The sequence below is a fragment of the Physeter macrocephalus genome, chromosome 19 (assembly GCF_002837175.3).
Source record: "Physeter macrocephalus isolate SW-GA chromosome 19, ASM283717v5, whole genome shotgun sequence".
NCBI lineage: Eukaryota > Metazoa > Chordata > Mammalia > Artiodactyla > Physeteridae > Physeter > Physeter macrocephalus.
The window spans coordinates 3,463,719-3,477,528 of NC_041232.1; the positions used below are offsets into that span (position 1 = coordinate 3,463,719).

Genomic DNA, 13,810 nt, shown 5'->3' on the forward strand with positions numbered 1-13,810 from the left:
GAGCAGAGCAGTGGGGAGGTTTTTGTCTCACTTCCCCATGGGTCTGGAACACTGTGAAAGCCTTTGAGTTGCCGTGATATGTAGCACAATAATAGTCGGCCTCGTCCTCAGGCTGGAGTCCAGAGATGAGCAAAATCTCAGCATTAGTTGATGCATCATTGCATTGGATCCAGAGAATCTGCTGGGGACTCCGGAGCCCTGGTACTTGTCTGAATCTGAGTGGAAAGTAAGAAGATACCTGGGAGGGTTCCCTGGCTTCTGCTGGTACAAACATTGAAGCCACTGTTCAGGGTGCAGGTGAGTCTGGCTGATGCTCCCAGATATGAGGAGAGGGAGGATGGCTGAGTCAGCACAGGCTGGGAGAGGGCACCTGCAAACACAGACACATGTGGGTGCTGGGGCAGGGACCAGAGTTGAGTTGCCTGAGATTCTGAGCCAGAGAGGCTAACACAGACTGTGGGGCTGCTCTGTGTCTCTGAGGAATGTCCCCACATGTGCAGTGAGACAGGAGCATGAGGAGGAGAGGAGTCCAGGCCATGGTGAATGCAGCCCTCCTGAGACACCTGAACTGGAGCTGGGCTGCCCAGACATCTCTTATCTCTTTCAGTGGCCTCAGGGAGGAGGGGCTATTCATGTAAATTTGTTTCCCATACTGGAGACCTCTGTTCCACCCTGAGGACCAGCTGAGGTCTGCACCTGGTTCTTTAGACAGAGGGGCTGATGGGTGAGACTCAGAGTCTGCCCCATGGGAGTGACTAGGGAGGAAGCAGCTGCTGGGACCTGGCACAGACCATTGAGCAGCAGACCCTGCCCAGCCCAGAGAGGACACAGCAGCTGAGTCTCCACCAGCAAACACAGCCCCAGCCCTGGAGAGTGTGAGAGATTACACAGCAGAGGGCACCCACTGTGCAGACCTGGGGAAATCCCACAGCGCCCCCTACTGCGCAATGAATTCGAACTTCAGTTTCTCTGTGGAAATTATGTTAACGGCATTGGTCTGATAGCCTGGTCACTGTCATTCCAGAAATATCTGTGGACCACACCCTGTAGTGTCCATTGATAATTGATATTAAGAAACATCCTTTTCAACTGAGTTCTTTCTAGATTTTAAGGTGAAAGAAATATGACCACCATACCACGTGATGAAGGCTGCAGTGAGGTGGGAAAGCAGACGGCTTTGGGAACAAAGACTTGAGCAGCTCATTCAAGAGGGCAACAGGAAGGAGGTGACTGGTCATCTGGGTCGGAATGGAGTGGAGAGTAGTGGTCTTGTTTGTGGAGCAACAAAGCAAGCAACACTTCTAGAGAAGGTGCAGGGTTCTCAGAAGGTGTAGCAGAGTGTTCAAATATTCAGACACCAAATAGTGTAGGGTATTGGGAAATGGCAAAACGTCTCATATTTCTGGGTCTGACATTTTTTGGATGCTTTTGTTGTCAGGCCACAGCATGTTTCTTTGTTGCTCTTTCTCTGCTACAGAAGATGTTATTCCTAACATTCCTACACCATGGATGGGTCAGTCAGCACAGTCTGGACAAAGGACCCTAAAAGATCAGCATAATGGCTACTTCTCACTTAGAAAAATGCTTCCATCCATTCCAGAAATATTTATGAAAAGAATGGAACAAGCCAGTAGTGTGCCAGACATGAGGGAGATGAAAGATGAAAACAGAAGGCCGCTGTGGCTGAGGCAAGAGACAGAGAGAACAGAGAGGTGAAGATGTTCCCAGGGGCAACACCAGCCTTTGTCAACAGAAGATACGAATGTTCTTCATCAGTTCACTTCGTGAGGCCCCCGGATATTCACGAGGTGAAACTCACCATTGTCTTTGTGGTAAGATTGCTAACACCAGAGGGTCCCTCTTCCTTCCTCTTCCTTTGCTCTCCCGGCTTGAAGAGGGTCTTCAATGCCACATTGGCTGATGAGCTCTAAAGTGTTGTTTTTTCCTCCTATTATGGACATATTCCATCAAAATCCAGGACTTGACTCTCTCCTGATTAGTTAGACAAAAAGATGAGACCCTCTTCTAAAATCTAGTTTGGGAAGTTCACTTCACTCCCTAGCTCTACTGAATTAGGACCTGCTATATATTTTTTTTTCATCTTTTCCATTGGGTGACCCCTCTTGTTAAAGCAACATCTCTATCTTTTAGTTAAGGGGCAGAAATGTACACAGATGCTTCTTATTATTCAAAGGAATACATGAGGTGACTGTCTACATAAACCTTTACATCTGATAAAGGTGGGGGAGTGAAAAATAAAGATAATAAAGAGGGTCAGGTACCTTGTTTTAAGGAATTCAATACTGAAATATCAAAGTGTGGAAGAGGCCTGTGTCCTTCGATTATTTTATAGTCAAAGATTTACCCAAAGAAGCTTGACAAGGCATGATGGTTGTGCATAATTCATATGGGACATTTATAATGAAGCCATGGGTTATAAGGAAAAGCCATTAGGCAATCCATTGACGTCATACACAGCAAGGGAGTCCAGTGTGGTCTCATCACATTTCACTAACAGTAGACATCAAGGCTTAACCCCACCAATGCCTACACCCTCTCCACATCGCCATGTCCATCTCTTAATGTATTCATTATCTATTTCCTCACATCAAATTTCTCCAAAATTAGAAGCTAAGAACAACAACATGTATGATTCCACAGTTTCCATGAATCAGGGAGTTGGTAACAGCCTGGAAGGGTGTTTCTGGCTCAAGTTTGTTCGCTAGGTTACAGTCAAGATTTTGACCAGGTGATGGTCATAGAAAGACTTGCCTGGGGCTGGTGGACCAGCTTCCAGTTTGGCTGAGTCACAAGGCTGGTTGCACAGGTCTCAGTCCCTTGACACGTGAACCTCCCCATAGGGCTCCTTGAGAGTCTTCACATCATGACAACTGCCTTCCCCGGAGCGAGTGATCTAAGACAGCACAATGGAAGTCCTTTATGATGTAGCATCAAAAGTCATACACGGTCATTTCCTCAATATTCCATTAGTTTCACAGGTCATCTCTAATCAGTATGTACGAGGGCAAGAATACCAGGAGTCAGTGACCATTAAGGGCATCTTAGAGATTGACTACCAACACCAGATCAGTCCACACGAGACACAAATCTGGGATTTAAGATAAGGCCCCACATTGACACAGAGTGGAGCAAACCCTAAAGGCCAGCAGGAGCATTAGAAATCCCACCTGCCCCCCATAGGATACTTGCCAGGATGGTCGGGAGCCTTTTCAGTCTGCATATCCAGATCTCTCTTTTATTCTTTTTATTATCATCACTCCCTGGTTAAAATTCATGCACATAAAAAATGATACCCTAGAGATGTATCCAAAAGAACCATGCCTCACAGCACACAGAAGAGTTTTCACAAGAATACTTTTTACTAAATGGGCTGCCTTTATCCCTGAGTGACAAGTGAATTGTTCAAGTCAGCACTGTCCAGTAGAACTTCCTGCCATGGTAGAAATGTTCTATACCTGCACTCTCAAAAATGGTAGCCATGAGGCACACTCAGCCATTGAGCAGTTGAAGTGCAGCAAGTGTGACTGAGAAATAGAATTTAAAATTTTACTTAATTTTATTAACTTAAATTGAAATATAAATACCCACATTCTGCTAGTGGAGACTATATGTACTGAACAGTGGAAGTCCAAGGACCAAAATTTGAAGAGAACCGAATAGAACCAGAGCCAAAATTTCAACCTAAACACTCTGGTAAAAGAAAGGATATTTTAGTACACTCATCTTTGCTGCTCTTCTGGCCTGTTTTCTCATACCCATCTTAAAATGTAAACTGTTAGAGTACCAGACCTTTTCATGTCTTCATCTTTGTATCCCATGCTTGAAAAACACTCCCTGTGGGAATAAATGAAGAGAGATTTTCATGTGCTTTGTATAAAGTTTTAAAATATTAATCACACACCTAATCCGGCCAAAAATCACACTCCAGTTGGAAGGAGATTCCATATGATTGGGTCGTAGGTTCTCTGATCTCATGATGCTTAGAATGTTATTCATCCATCAAAACAATCATTTGAATTATGTGTTATTGTTTTGCCTAAGTTGGGAAAACAGAAGCATAGGGCGATGATACATCCGTACACCCAGCTGATGGTATAAACAGGATTCAAAGCCAAAGCCTTCCTAATAGCTGAGATCATGCTCTTTTAAAACCTGTAGTTCTCAAACTGGGGTGATTTTGCCCTCCTAAGGGACATTTGAAAATAGCTGGAGGTTTTTTGTGTATCATAATATGGAAAGTAGGTTGCTACTGGCATCTGATGTGTGGGGCCCAAGGATGCTTCTAAATGTCCTCGATACACAGAACAGCCCCTCCACAAGGAATACTGAGGTTCAGAAACCCTGATTTGAACTAAATCTCTTCCATGCAGTGATTGCAAAGGATTATGAGATCATCTATCAAGACATGAGAGGAAAAATTATATTTTGGAAAGAAAAGAGAGGAACTCATGAAAATTCCAGCTTGAGCCTTCAAGAAGAACACAGGGAAACAATCAGCCCTCCCTAGTGGGGATGGGTCAAGGGCAGACCCAGAACAGGGAGGCTCTGGGGAATTTTGATCTCACTTTTCCGTGGGTCTGGAGCACTGTGTCCTTGTTGCTGTCATAACTGGACTGACAGTAGTAGTTGGCCTCGTCCTCAGGCTGCAGCCCAGAGATGGTCAGGTAGGCAGCACTGGAGGAGGTGTCAATGGAGCCAGAGAAACGAATGGGAACTCCGGAGGGTCTTTGGTCACCCTTGTAGATTATGGTGGTGGGGGCACTGCCCGGGCGCTGCTGGTACCAGTGCACATAGTAACTCCCAATGTTACCGCTGCTGCGGGTGCAAGAGATAGTGACCTTCTGCTCCAGAGACCCCGACACAGAGCGGGGCTGAGTCAACACAACCTCTGCCCAAGACCCAGTGAGGACAGGACAGATCCCATTCCCAGGGAGCGGGGAGAGGTCATCCTCCCAGGTGACAAACAGGAGCCCTCCCAGAATTCCCTGCAGGCATCCACCTGTGCAGTGAGCGAAGAGAGTGAGGAAGAGAGGAGCCCAGGCCATGGTGAAGACACCCCTAGGCTCTGCTTTCTGAGCCTCACAGCCAGGCCTGAGCCCACCAACCCTTCTTATATGTCACCCTGATCCTGAGGGTAGGAGGTCTCCATGCAAATATTCCCCTTTCTGGAGGTTGTTCAAATCCCTCCTTCAACCTTAGCCTTGGCTCCACCTGATAAGAAGAGAGACTGTAGGAGGGAGGTGTTATTCACCCCAGTGAGGTCACAGGAACACCTGCAAGAGGGGAGGGACTCAGCTGAGAAACTGGAGAGCATCAAGCAGGTGCATAGGACACAGCGCCCTCTGGTGGATGCAGGACACATGCCGACCCTGGGCAGGTGCTGTTGCTCAGGACTCCTGCCTTCCCCAATCTGCACCCCTCACAATTCCAGCGGTGAGTCCAGGGTGTGTCTGTGCAGCATGCTATGATCAAAATACATTTAAACCTTCACATCTCTCTAGATGCACCAAGGGCCACTACTCTGGTCCAGACATTTAGCGTCACTTTGTATTAAAGGAGGTGATAAATATCACCAGAATGAGCTCTGTTTGGAAGGAAATGGAAGCAAGGACACTCCCCTCTCCAGGAGGGACCATGTGGGGTGAGATTCTGAGCCATTCACTGAAAGGAGCCCAGCTATTCAGGCAAGAAGAGCTAGGAATCCTGGAATTGGGACCAGACTTCACCATCAGAAGATGCCAGACGCCCGGAAAGGAGAAGGAATCTGAGGATGCAGTGAGGGGAGGGGCCGGATGTCAATCAGGGGTCAATTCAATCATAGCCCATAATCAATAAGTGCAATGGGGCTTCCCTGGTGGCGCAGTGGTTGAGAGTCCGCCTGCCGATACAGGGGATACGGGTTCGTGCCGCGGTCCGGGAGGATCCCACAGGCCGCAGAGGGGCTGGGCCCGTGAGCCATGGCCGCTGAGCCTGCGCGTCCGGAGCCTGTACTCCGCAACGGGAGGGGCCACAACAGTGAGAGGCCCGCGTACCGCAAAAAAAATAAAAATAAAAATAAGTGCAGGGCTTCCCTGGTGGCGCAGGGGTTGAGAGTCCGCCTGCCGATGCAGGGGACGCAGGTTCGTGCCCCGGTCCGGGAAGATTCCACATGCCGCGGAGCGGCTGGGGGTTGAGAGTCCGCCTGCCGATGCAGGGGACGCAGGTTCGTGCCCCGGTCCGCGAAGATTCCACATGCCGCGGAGCGGCTGGGCCAGTGAGCCATAGCCGCTGGGCCTGTGCGTCCGGAGCCTGCGCTCCTTAACAGGAGAGGCCACAGCAGTGAGAGGCCCGCGTACCGCAAAAAAAAAAAAAAAAAAAAAAAAAAGATTGTGCATTGTTGAATACAGTTACAGTTGCTTTAGTAAATTAAGCACTTGAGGGGAAAATTCCAAGGGCCTACACAGTCCAGATCTTGCCTCTGGACAAAGGAGAGGAAGAAAAATAAGACATCTGTGCTGTTGTGGTGGAGAAAGTATTGGACTAGAATTCATCAGGCCCAAGATGCAGCGGTCCACTAAGAAGTATATGGTCTTGGGCATCAGTCTCCTTTAAGTCTCAATGATAAATTAATGAGTTTTTATTTTTCTCTCTATTGTTAAATGTCTACTATATCCCAGAATACAAATGTGAAAAAAGGACATATATGTGAAAAATAATTTCCTGCTTTGTGGGATTTATGCCTTTGTGGGAACAGTAAACTATTAATAAATATATTCTATACCGGATAACAAAAAAGTGTTAGGTAGAAAAGCAAAACAGGATTAAAGGCTGGTGGCTACTTAAGACAGATGCTCAGGTAGTCCACTCTTGAGGAGGTAACATTTGAGCACAACCCTGAAAGAAGTGTGGGAGTGAGTTGCATGGCTCTGTGTGGACAGAACAGTAAGTGCTGCATTCTTACAACAGTCATGTGTGTGGTGTGTGTGAGGGCCACAAGGAGTGAGGTTAGCATGTGAGGTGCAGCTGGGAGAGATAGGAAACACAGTCAGAAAGGTAAAGGGAGGTGAGGTCATGCAGGGCCGTTTAAGCCATAACAAGACTGGATTTCATTCCATGTGTGATAGAAATCAATCAAAGATAAGAGAGCAAGGGAGGCATGTGATTTGCTTTCCAATGATGATAACAACTAGAATAGTGATGTTATCTGTTGAATCCTTACTGTGTTCTAGGCATCATGCTCAGACTTCCCACGGTTTATCACATTTAGTTATTGCAAGGTTGCAGAGGTTTTGTAAAGATTAAATTAGACACTTGTGCCTCAGTCTCCTGCCCAAATGCTTGCCCCACTCTCCTCCCAATCCCCAGCTCTCTGTTTCAGGTGAGCACAGAGTAGTGATAACCTTTTACAGAAAGTCCAGTAAATTATGTTTGTTTGCTTACTTACACAACAAGCCTAAGAATCTTGTGGAGTTCAGAAAAGTTAATCAGTCATGACCCCTGGACCCCAGGAGCCTCTAATAGGTTTTTACTGCTTATCAATATTTTAACCAATTTTTTCTACCTGTCAAAGTACTCAAGTAGTAAAATGCACAAATTAGCATTTCTGGCCAATTCACTAAGCATTCTGCAATAGAGGGTGTTTTAATTCTAACCTATGCAAACTGACTTAATTTCTCTCAAGCTAGGAAAAAAGACCAAAATGGGAGTCTACTTTCTTTATCATGCAAATAATTGCTTATTAACAGAAATAGTGTGTTGCATTTTTAATTGATATATTGCATAAATCGCAGTACAGATTTATCAATTGCTGACATCTGAATATTTAATCTCATAGTTGAAGATATTATGACTAATTATAGATAAGCAATTGCTTTATTAGAATTTTACTAACAGATAATCACTAGGCATAGTATGGCTTCATGTGAGGTCAAGGAGCTTGATTTTATTTGGAAAATCAATGAATGGCCACAGAATGAATTCAAGAACTAAAGCATAATGAAAGTACCAATAAGCTTTTGTTTAATATTTAAATCATTTTGTTTTCTTCCCAGGCTATTTATCATGCTATTAATTGTAATCAGCATTGTGTGGGTCCCATTAGTACAGGTTGCTCAAAATGGACACCTGTTCCATTACATAGAATCCATTTCTAGCTACCTTGGGCCTCCAATTGCAGCTGTCTTTCTGCTTGCCATCTTCTGTAAAAGAGTCAATGAACAGGTAAGTGAAGATCGGGAAACTTTTCCCCTGCTGGAGTGAGAAAAAGTTATTTCATTCACTGGTAAAAAAAATACATTCTTTCCACCCTGTATATACAACTCAAGGCCCATCTCATTTTCAGTTGTGGTCAGCCATAATTCCTGATTCTCACTAAAGTGTGTTGATATATAGTGCACACTCATAGTGTAGTCTTTATATATCTTACAACATAGTGTATACATCCTTGGCACAGAGATGAGAAACACAAGTTTTGGAGTAAGACTGCCAGGGTCCAATCCTGGCTCTACCACTTAATATCTTTTTGATCTTAATCAAACCATTTGACTTTCTGTAAAATTAAGATAATCACAGTGCTTACCTTAAAAGATTGCTGTGAGGATTAAAAAAGATTTTTAAAACATGAAGTACTTAGAAGAAAATCTACCACAGTCATAAAGATTCAAAATATGTTTATATTATGATGTATATAATTGATTGACTATTATGGACCATGTACATTTAATCGCTTACTTGTTCCCAGGTATTAGCCTTATAATCTTAATTTTCAAATGAGGAACAGGTGCAGAGAGGTTAATACATATGTTCTTTCCATATGTTACTTAATATTAGTAAGTGGGATCTTGGGATTCAGACTAAGGTCTTCCTCCATCCAAAGCTCATACTCTTAATCTCTATGCAATACTGTTTTCCCTAAACATTTTTTTAAACATTTTTATTGGAGTATAATTGCTTTACAATGGTGTGTTAGTTTCTGCTTTACAACAAAGTGAATCAGTTATACATATACACATCCCCATGACTCTTTCCTCTTGCATCTCCCTCCCTCCCACCTTCCCTATCCCACCCTTCTAGCTGGTCACAAAGCACCAAGCTGATCTCCCTATGCTATGCAGCTGCTTCCCACTAGCTATCTATTTAACATTTGGTAGTGTATATATGTCCATATATACACTACCACTCTCTCACTTTGTCCCAGCTTACCCTTCTCCCTCCCCGTGTCCTCAAGTCCATTCTCTAGTAGGTCTGCGTCTTTATTCCTGTCTTGCCCTTAGGTTCTTTTTTTTAACATCATTATTGGAGTATAATTACTTTACAATGGTGTGTTAGTTTCTGCTTTACAACAAAGTGAATCAGTTATACATATACATATGTTCCCATCTTCACGACCATTTTTTTTTTTAGATTCCATATATATGTGTTAGCATACGGTATTTGTTTTTCTCTTTCTGACTTACTTCACTTTGTATGACAGACTCTAGGTCCATCCACCTCAATACAAATAACTCAATTTCGTCCCTAAACATAACGTCATGATCAGGGGAACAGGGATACGTGTTTCTACTCCCACCAACTTCTCAGAGAAAATAAATACTTTTAATTCTCAAAAACGTGATAGAGCTGTCAAACTATCTAATACCAACTCTTTAAATTGTGTAACATAAAGCATAGTTATGTTTACTCTCCAAAATAAATGACAAGTTTTAAAAGCTATATATAAAATCAAACTCAAAGAAAACTTCAGTTTGGGTCAGGCAGTAGTGTCCTGGAGTTGGAGAACCAACAGTGGAATGATATTTCAGAACCACAGAGAGTGACAGCCCACTGGGGACACACATATTTTCAACTTTTCCCTGCTTTGATAACCTTGTGGTCAAGGTTAGCCATTTGTTGGTCCTTAATGGAGAAAGGAGACAGGATGATAATTATGACTTACTCGAATGAGTGTCTCATCTTTTCTAAGTACAATAATTTTATTCTTGTTTCTCAGGGAGCCTTCTGGGGTCTAATTATTGGATTTGTGAATGGCCTCATTCATATGATCGCAGAATTTGCTTATGGAACAGGGAGTTGCCTGGCTGCCAGTCACTGCCCCCAAGTCATCTGTGGAGTACACTATCTGTACTTTGCCCTCATTCTCTTTTTTGTTTCCATACTGGTCATCCTGGGAATTTCCCTGTTAACAAAACCCATTCCTGATGTACATGTGAGTAATGAGTAATAGATGTGTTCATTTTAAAAGAATTCTTTGCCTTCTGAAGCTTCAACTGGTGTCCAAGGCCCATGCAATGGAATCATAGGACCACTAGAGCTAGAAGGAACCTAAGATATTATCATCCAGTCATTCCACAAAACAACAATTTGCACCTAGTATGTGCAAAGCACCAATGAATTAAGAAATAAAGGATTATAAAATGGGCTTCATTTTCAAAAGAACCTCACAATACAGTTGGGAGGTAAATCTATACCTCTGTTTTAGGATACCAGGAAGACAGTAATTGGTGTTGCCTAAGAGACTGGGGAAGACTTCACAGCAGAGCTGTCATCTGGGCTGGGCCTGTTTGGGAGTGAGTAGAATTTAATATAAGCACAAATACTGGCACAGAGATTTCTTTTTTTTAAAGCGCATGATATCAGGGAGCAAAAAAAAAAAAATTTATGCTGAATATATGAAAGAACACTAGAAGACACATCATAGTTTTAAAAGAAATAAATGTAAATGTTAAACACTTTTATGACAATAGATATGACCATCATTTATTTATTCACATTTAGAAAAAGAATTTGTCTGAAGGACCAATGAAACCATTTATCTAGCTTATGTTGTTGTTTTAGTAATATACTGTGAGGTTTTAACTTTCAAAATGAACTGATAAAAATCAGTAGTCATTTTGGAGAAAGTTGTGAATAGTGAGTGTGTGGACCTAACCTAGCAGTGAAGTGAAGAAAAATCTCAGGATGATAGGTTTTCAGCAAGACTAGAAAGCACCTAATCCAAGTTAGAACAGGAATTCAAGGAGCCCCAATAGGAGAGTTTTTGCAAATAAAATGGCTTTTTATACTAAAATAATACTGTGATTACGAACCTTATATGAAGCTGTTAGGAATCGTAGTGATAGGGTGGAAGCATATGCATGTATGTCAACAACAAATAAGAAAGCCAATTACAAATTCTAATAACAAGAAAGTCACGAGCCAAATATGAGGACAGTTAAAATTAAGCATGACTTTGAGCAGATGATGGATTATCATTTAAAAAACTCATTTGACACTTGGAACAATTTCCTTAGAATGACCTAGAGCTGGTATTTATTCATGTGTCCAATCACTTCTTGGATGTATGGCACACAGAAAATTACATCATAGCATAAATGCTAGCCATTTATTTTCAAAAATTTTAATCAACAGTGTAAGCATGGAAATCTTAAATATATTCACAGAAAGCAATTAAAATTCTATAAAGCTTAACTGTTTTAAAATAAAAGTAGTGCTGAGAGAAGTTTGGAGGTTGGAAAAGGAACATGTAAGGGTATAAATTGCTATCAGAACTTAATAATAGCACACAGATACTATCTAAACATGATGGATCCAGAGAGAGTTTGAGATATTTTAAAAATTGAAAAAGTAACCACTCAACAAACTGAAAGCCTGTAACAGTTGAGTGATAGGGATAATGAGTGAAGCCAGAGTCTAGCAAAAATTAGATAAATCTTCGAATTTATGAAATTGTAAATCCAGAAATAGGGGTTTTAAACATATTATTGATTTTTAAAAACTACCAGAAAAATTTAAACAAATAATCTTAAACGGTAAGTGTTGTTTTCGTGGGTGAGCGTGATGGAAGATCTTTTCTTTGTTATCTATACTTTTCTGTGCTGTTCGATTTTTTGCACTATACAATTAACAAATGTATCATTACGTTATTGTAAACACTTGTGTATCACTAATGTGCTTGTCTCTGGTCTCTGGTTAGCGGTATTGCCTGTGCTGGGCTCTTCAGAACAGTACAGAGGAACGAACTGATTTAGATTCAGAAGAGAAAAGACACGAAGAAGCTGATGATGGTGTTGACGAAGGTAATACCTGGTTTACATTTGGTTTTCACATAGAAACTCTACCTGGCTTTGTTTAGGTTTTTTGTTTTTTGTTTTAATTCCATGAAATTCGGCTTCTGAAAAAGCTCTTAGATTTATGGTAAACTTAAACTTTGAGATATCACTTTCCCAACAGCCAAGACAATTTATTACATATAAAATCCATCCCTTCATCCACTTGTCTGTCAGTCTGTCTGTCCATCCATCCACCATCTATCCATGGATCTGTTTGCCAGCTTTTTCTCAGGGATTCCTCTAACAGAAGTGGCTATAATCATTCTTTACAACCACCTGTACTACATTGACAGGAATTTTATTTCACATGTTTTGTGATCATTTGTTCATTTCTTCATTTCAGATAATCCTGAGGAAACTCATGGGTGTCTCAGGAAGGCTTAGGACTTGTTCTGTGGTTTGCAGAGGAAAGGGCCCAAGCTGAGCAAAGAGGTGAAAGAAGCCCAAAAGAAGAAGCTGACAGACACATCTGAGAAGCCCTTATGGAGGACTGTAGTGAACATCAATGCCATAATCCTCCTGGCAGGGGCAGTCTTTGTCCATGGCTATTTTGCCTGAACTCTATCTGAGTTACTAGAATATTTATTAAGCAAAGGATAATTTTATTGATTTTCCACTTGTATCGTTTTTTGTGTTGCAAAGGCAGATAAGCAGTTGGTAATTTTATTGAATGAGATGACTATAGACATGGTTTTTAGCTTTTGTTGTTCCTTTGTGTCAATAAAGAAAAAGAAACAGTTGATAATTTAGAAAGCCAGTGAGTTGAGTCTATGTGTACATAAACTGGAAGCTCTGTGTCTAAATTTTTTTTATAGCTCACCAGGCAGATTGCCCCACCTTACACTTGCTTTCTGCAATTTCCAGAGATTTCCACTTAGAAGGAATGCCTCTCCAAGCTCTGCCTCACATAGTAACCTCCTCATCTATAAAAGTGAACTTCCCCTCCTGTCTCCCCTTCATTGATCTCAATGAAAATAGAAATACTTCCTAATAGTTGAGGGGAGGTGAGCTGAAAATGCCAGTTGTAAATATGTTTATGAATTTACTGGATATTATTAGCTTATATCTCAAATAAAGCCATCCCTCACCATTTAAATGTTAGCATATCAAGCCATTGATTTTTGACTACTTTTTTTTTTTTAATTTGGCCACACCACGCAGCTTGTGGGATCTTAGTTCCCCAACCAGGGATTGAACCCGGGCCCTGGCAGTGAAAGTGCCTAGAGTCCTAGCCACTGGACCACCAGGGAATTCCCATGATTTTTAGACTATTTTTTAAAGTAGTCTAATTATATTTTTCTTGATTTTTAGACTACTTTTTAAAAATATAATTCACATAATTTATCTATTTAAAGTGTACAATTAAGTTTATTTTAGAATAGTCACAGAGTTGTGCAATAATTACCACAATCTAATTTTCTATATTAACATTCTTTATTTGCATTGTTACTTGAATATATGTCTTTCTCTGTCTTTATTTCTGTTTTATTTTGACATTTTGTGTTGTTCTGTGACTGGATTTTCCATATAAAATTTATCTTGGAGATCTTCACCTATCAGTACATATAGGTATCCCTCATTCTTTTTAGTTGCACATTATTCCATAAAATCATTTACCATAATTTGACCATTTTTCTACTGAGAAACATTCACATTGGTTTCAATTATTTGCTATTATCTACAATATTTGACTAATATACCTG

The 13,810-nt window shown here is 41.5% G+C and overlaps 1 protein-coding gene and 1 gene segment (V, D, J or C); one reads left to right on the top strand and one right to left on the bottom strand.

The window, feature by feature from the left end:
• The window catches only part of LOC102996563 (solute carrier family 5 member 4), a 77,672-nt gene extending 63,992 nt beyond the window's left edge, over positions 1-13,680 (top strand). Inside the window, 4 exon segments of the mRNA XM_055080356.1 lie at positions 8,052-8,220; positions 9,989-10,204; positions 11,972-12,074; positions 12,451-13,680. Of these exon segments, the coding sequence (XP_054936331.1) occupies positions 8,062-8,220; positions 9,989-10,204; positions 11,972-12,074; positions 12,451-12,665 (693 nt within the window). The 5' untranslated portion in view covers positions 8,052-8,061 and the 3' untranslated portion in view covers positions 12,666-13,680.
• Positions 4,406-6,150, bottom strand: LOC114484461 (immunoglobulin lambda variable 6-57-like). The segment is given in 1 exon segment: positions 4,406-6,150. A coding segment is annotated over 1 exon segment (528 nt).
• Positions 13,681-13,810: the final 130 nt, after the last annotated feature.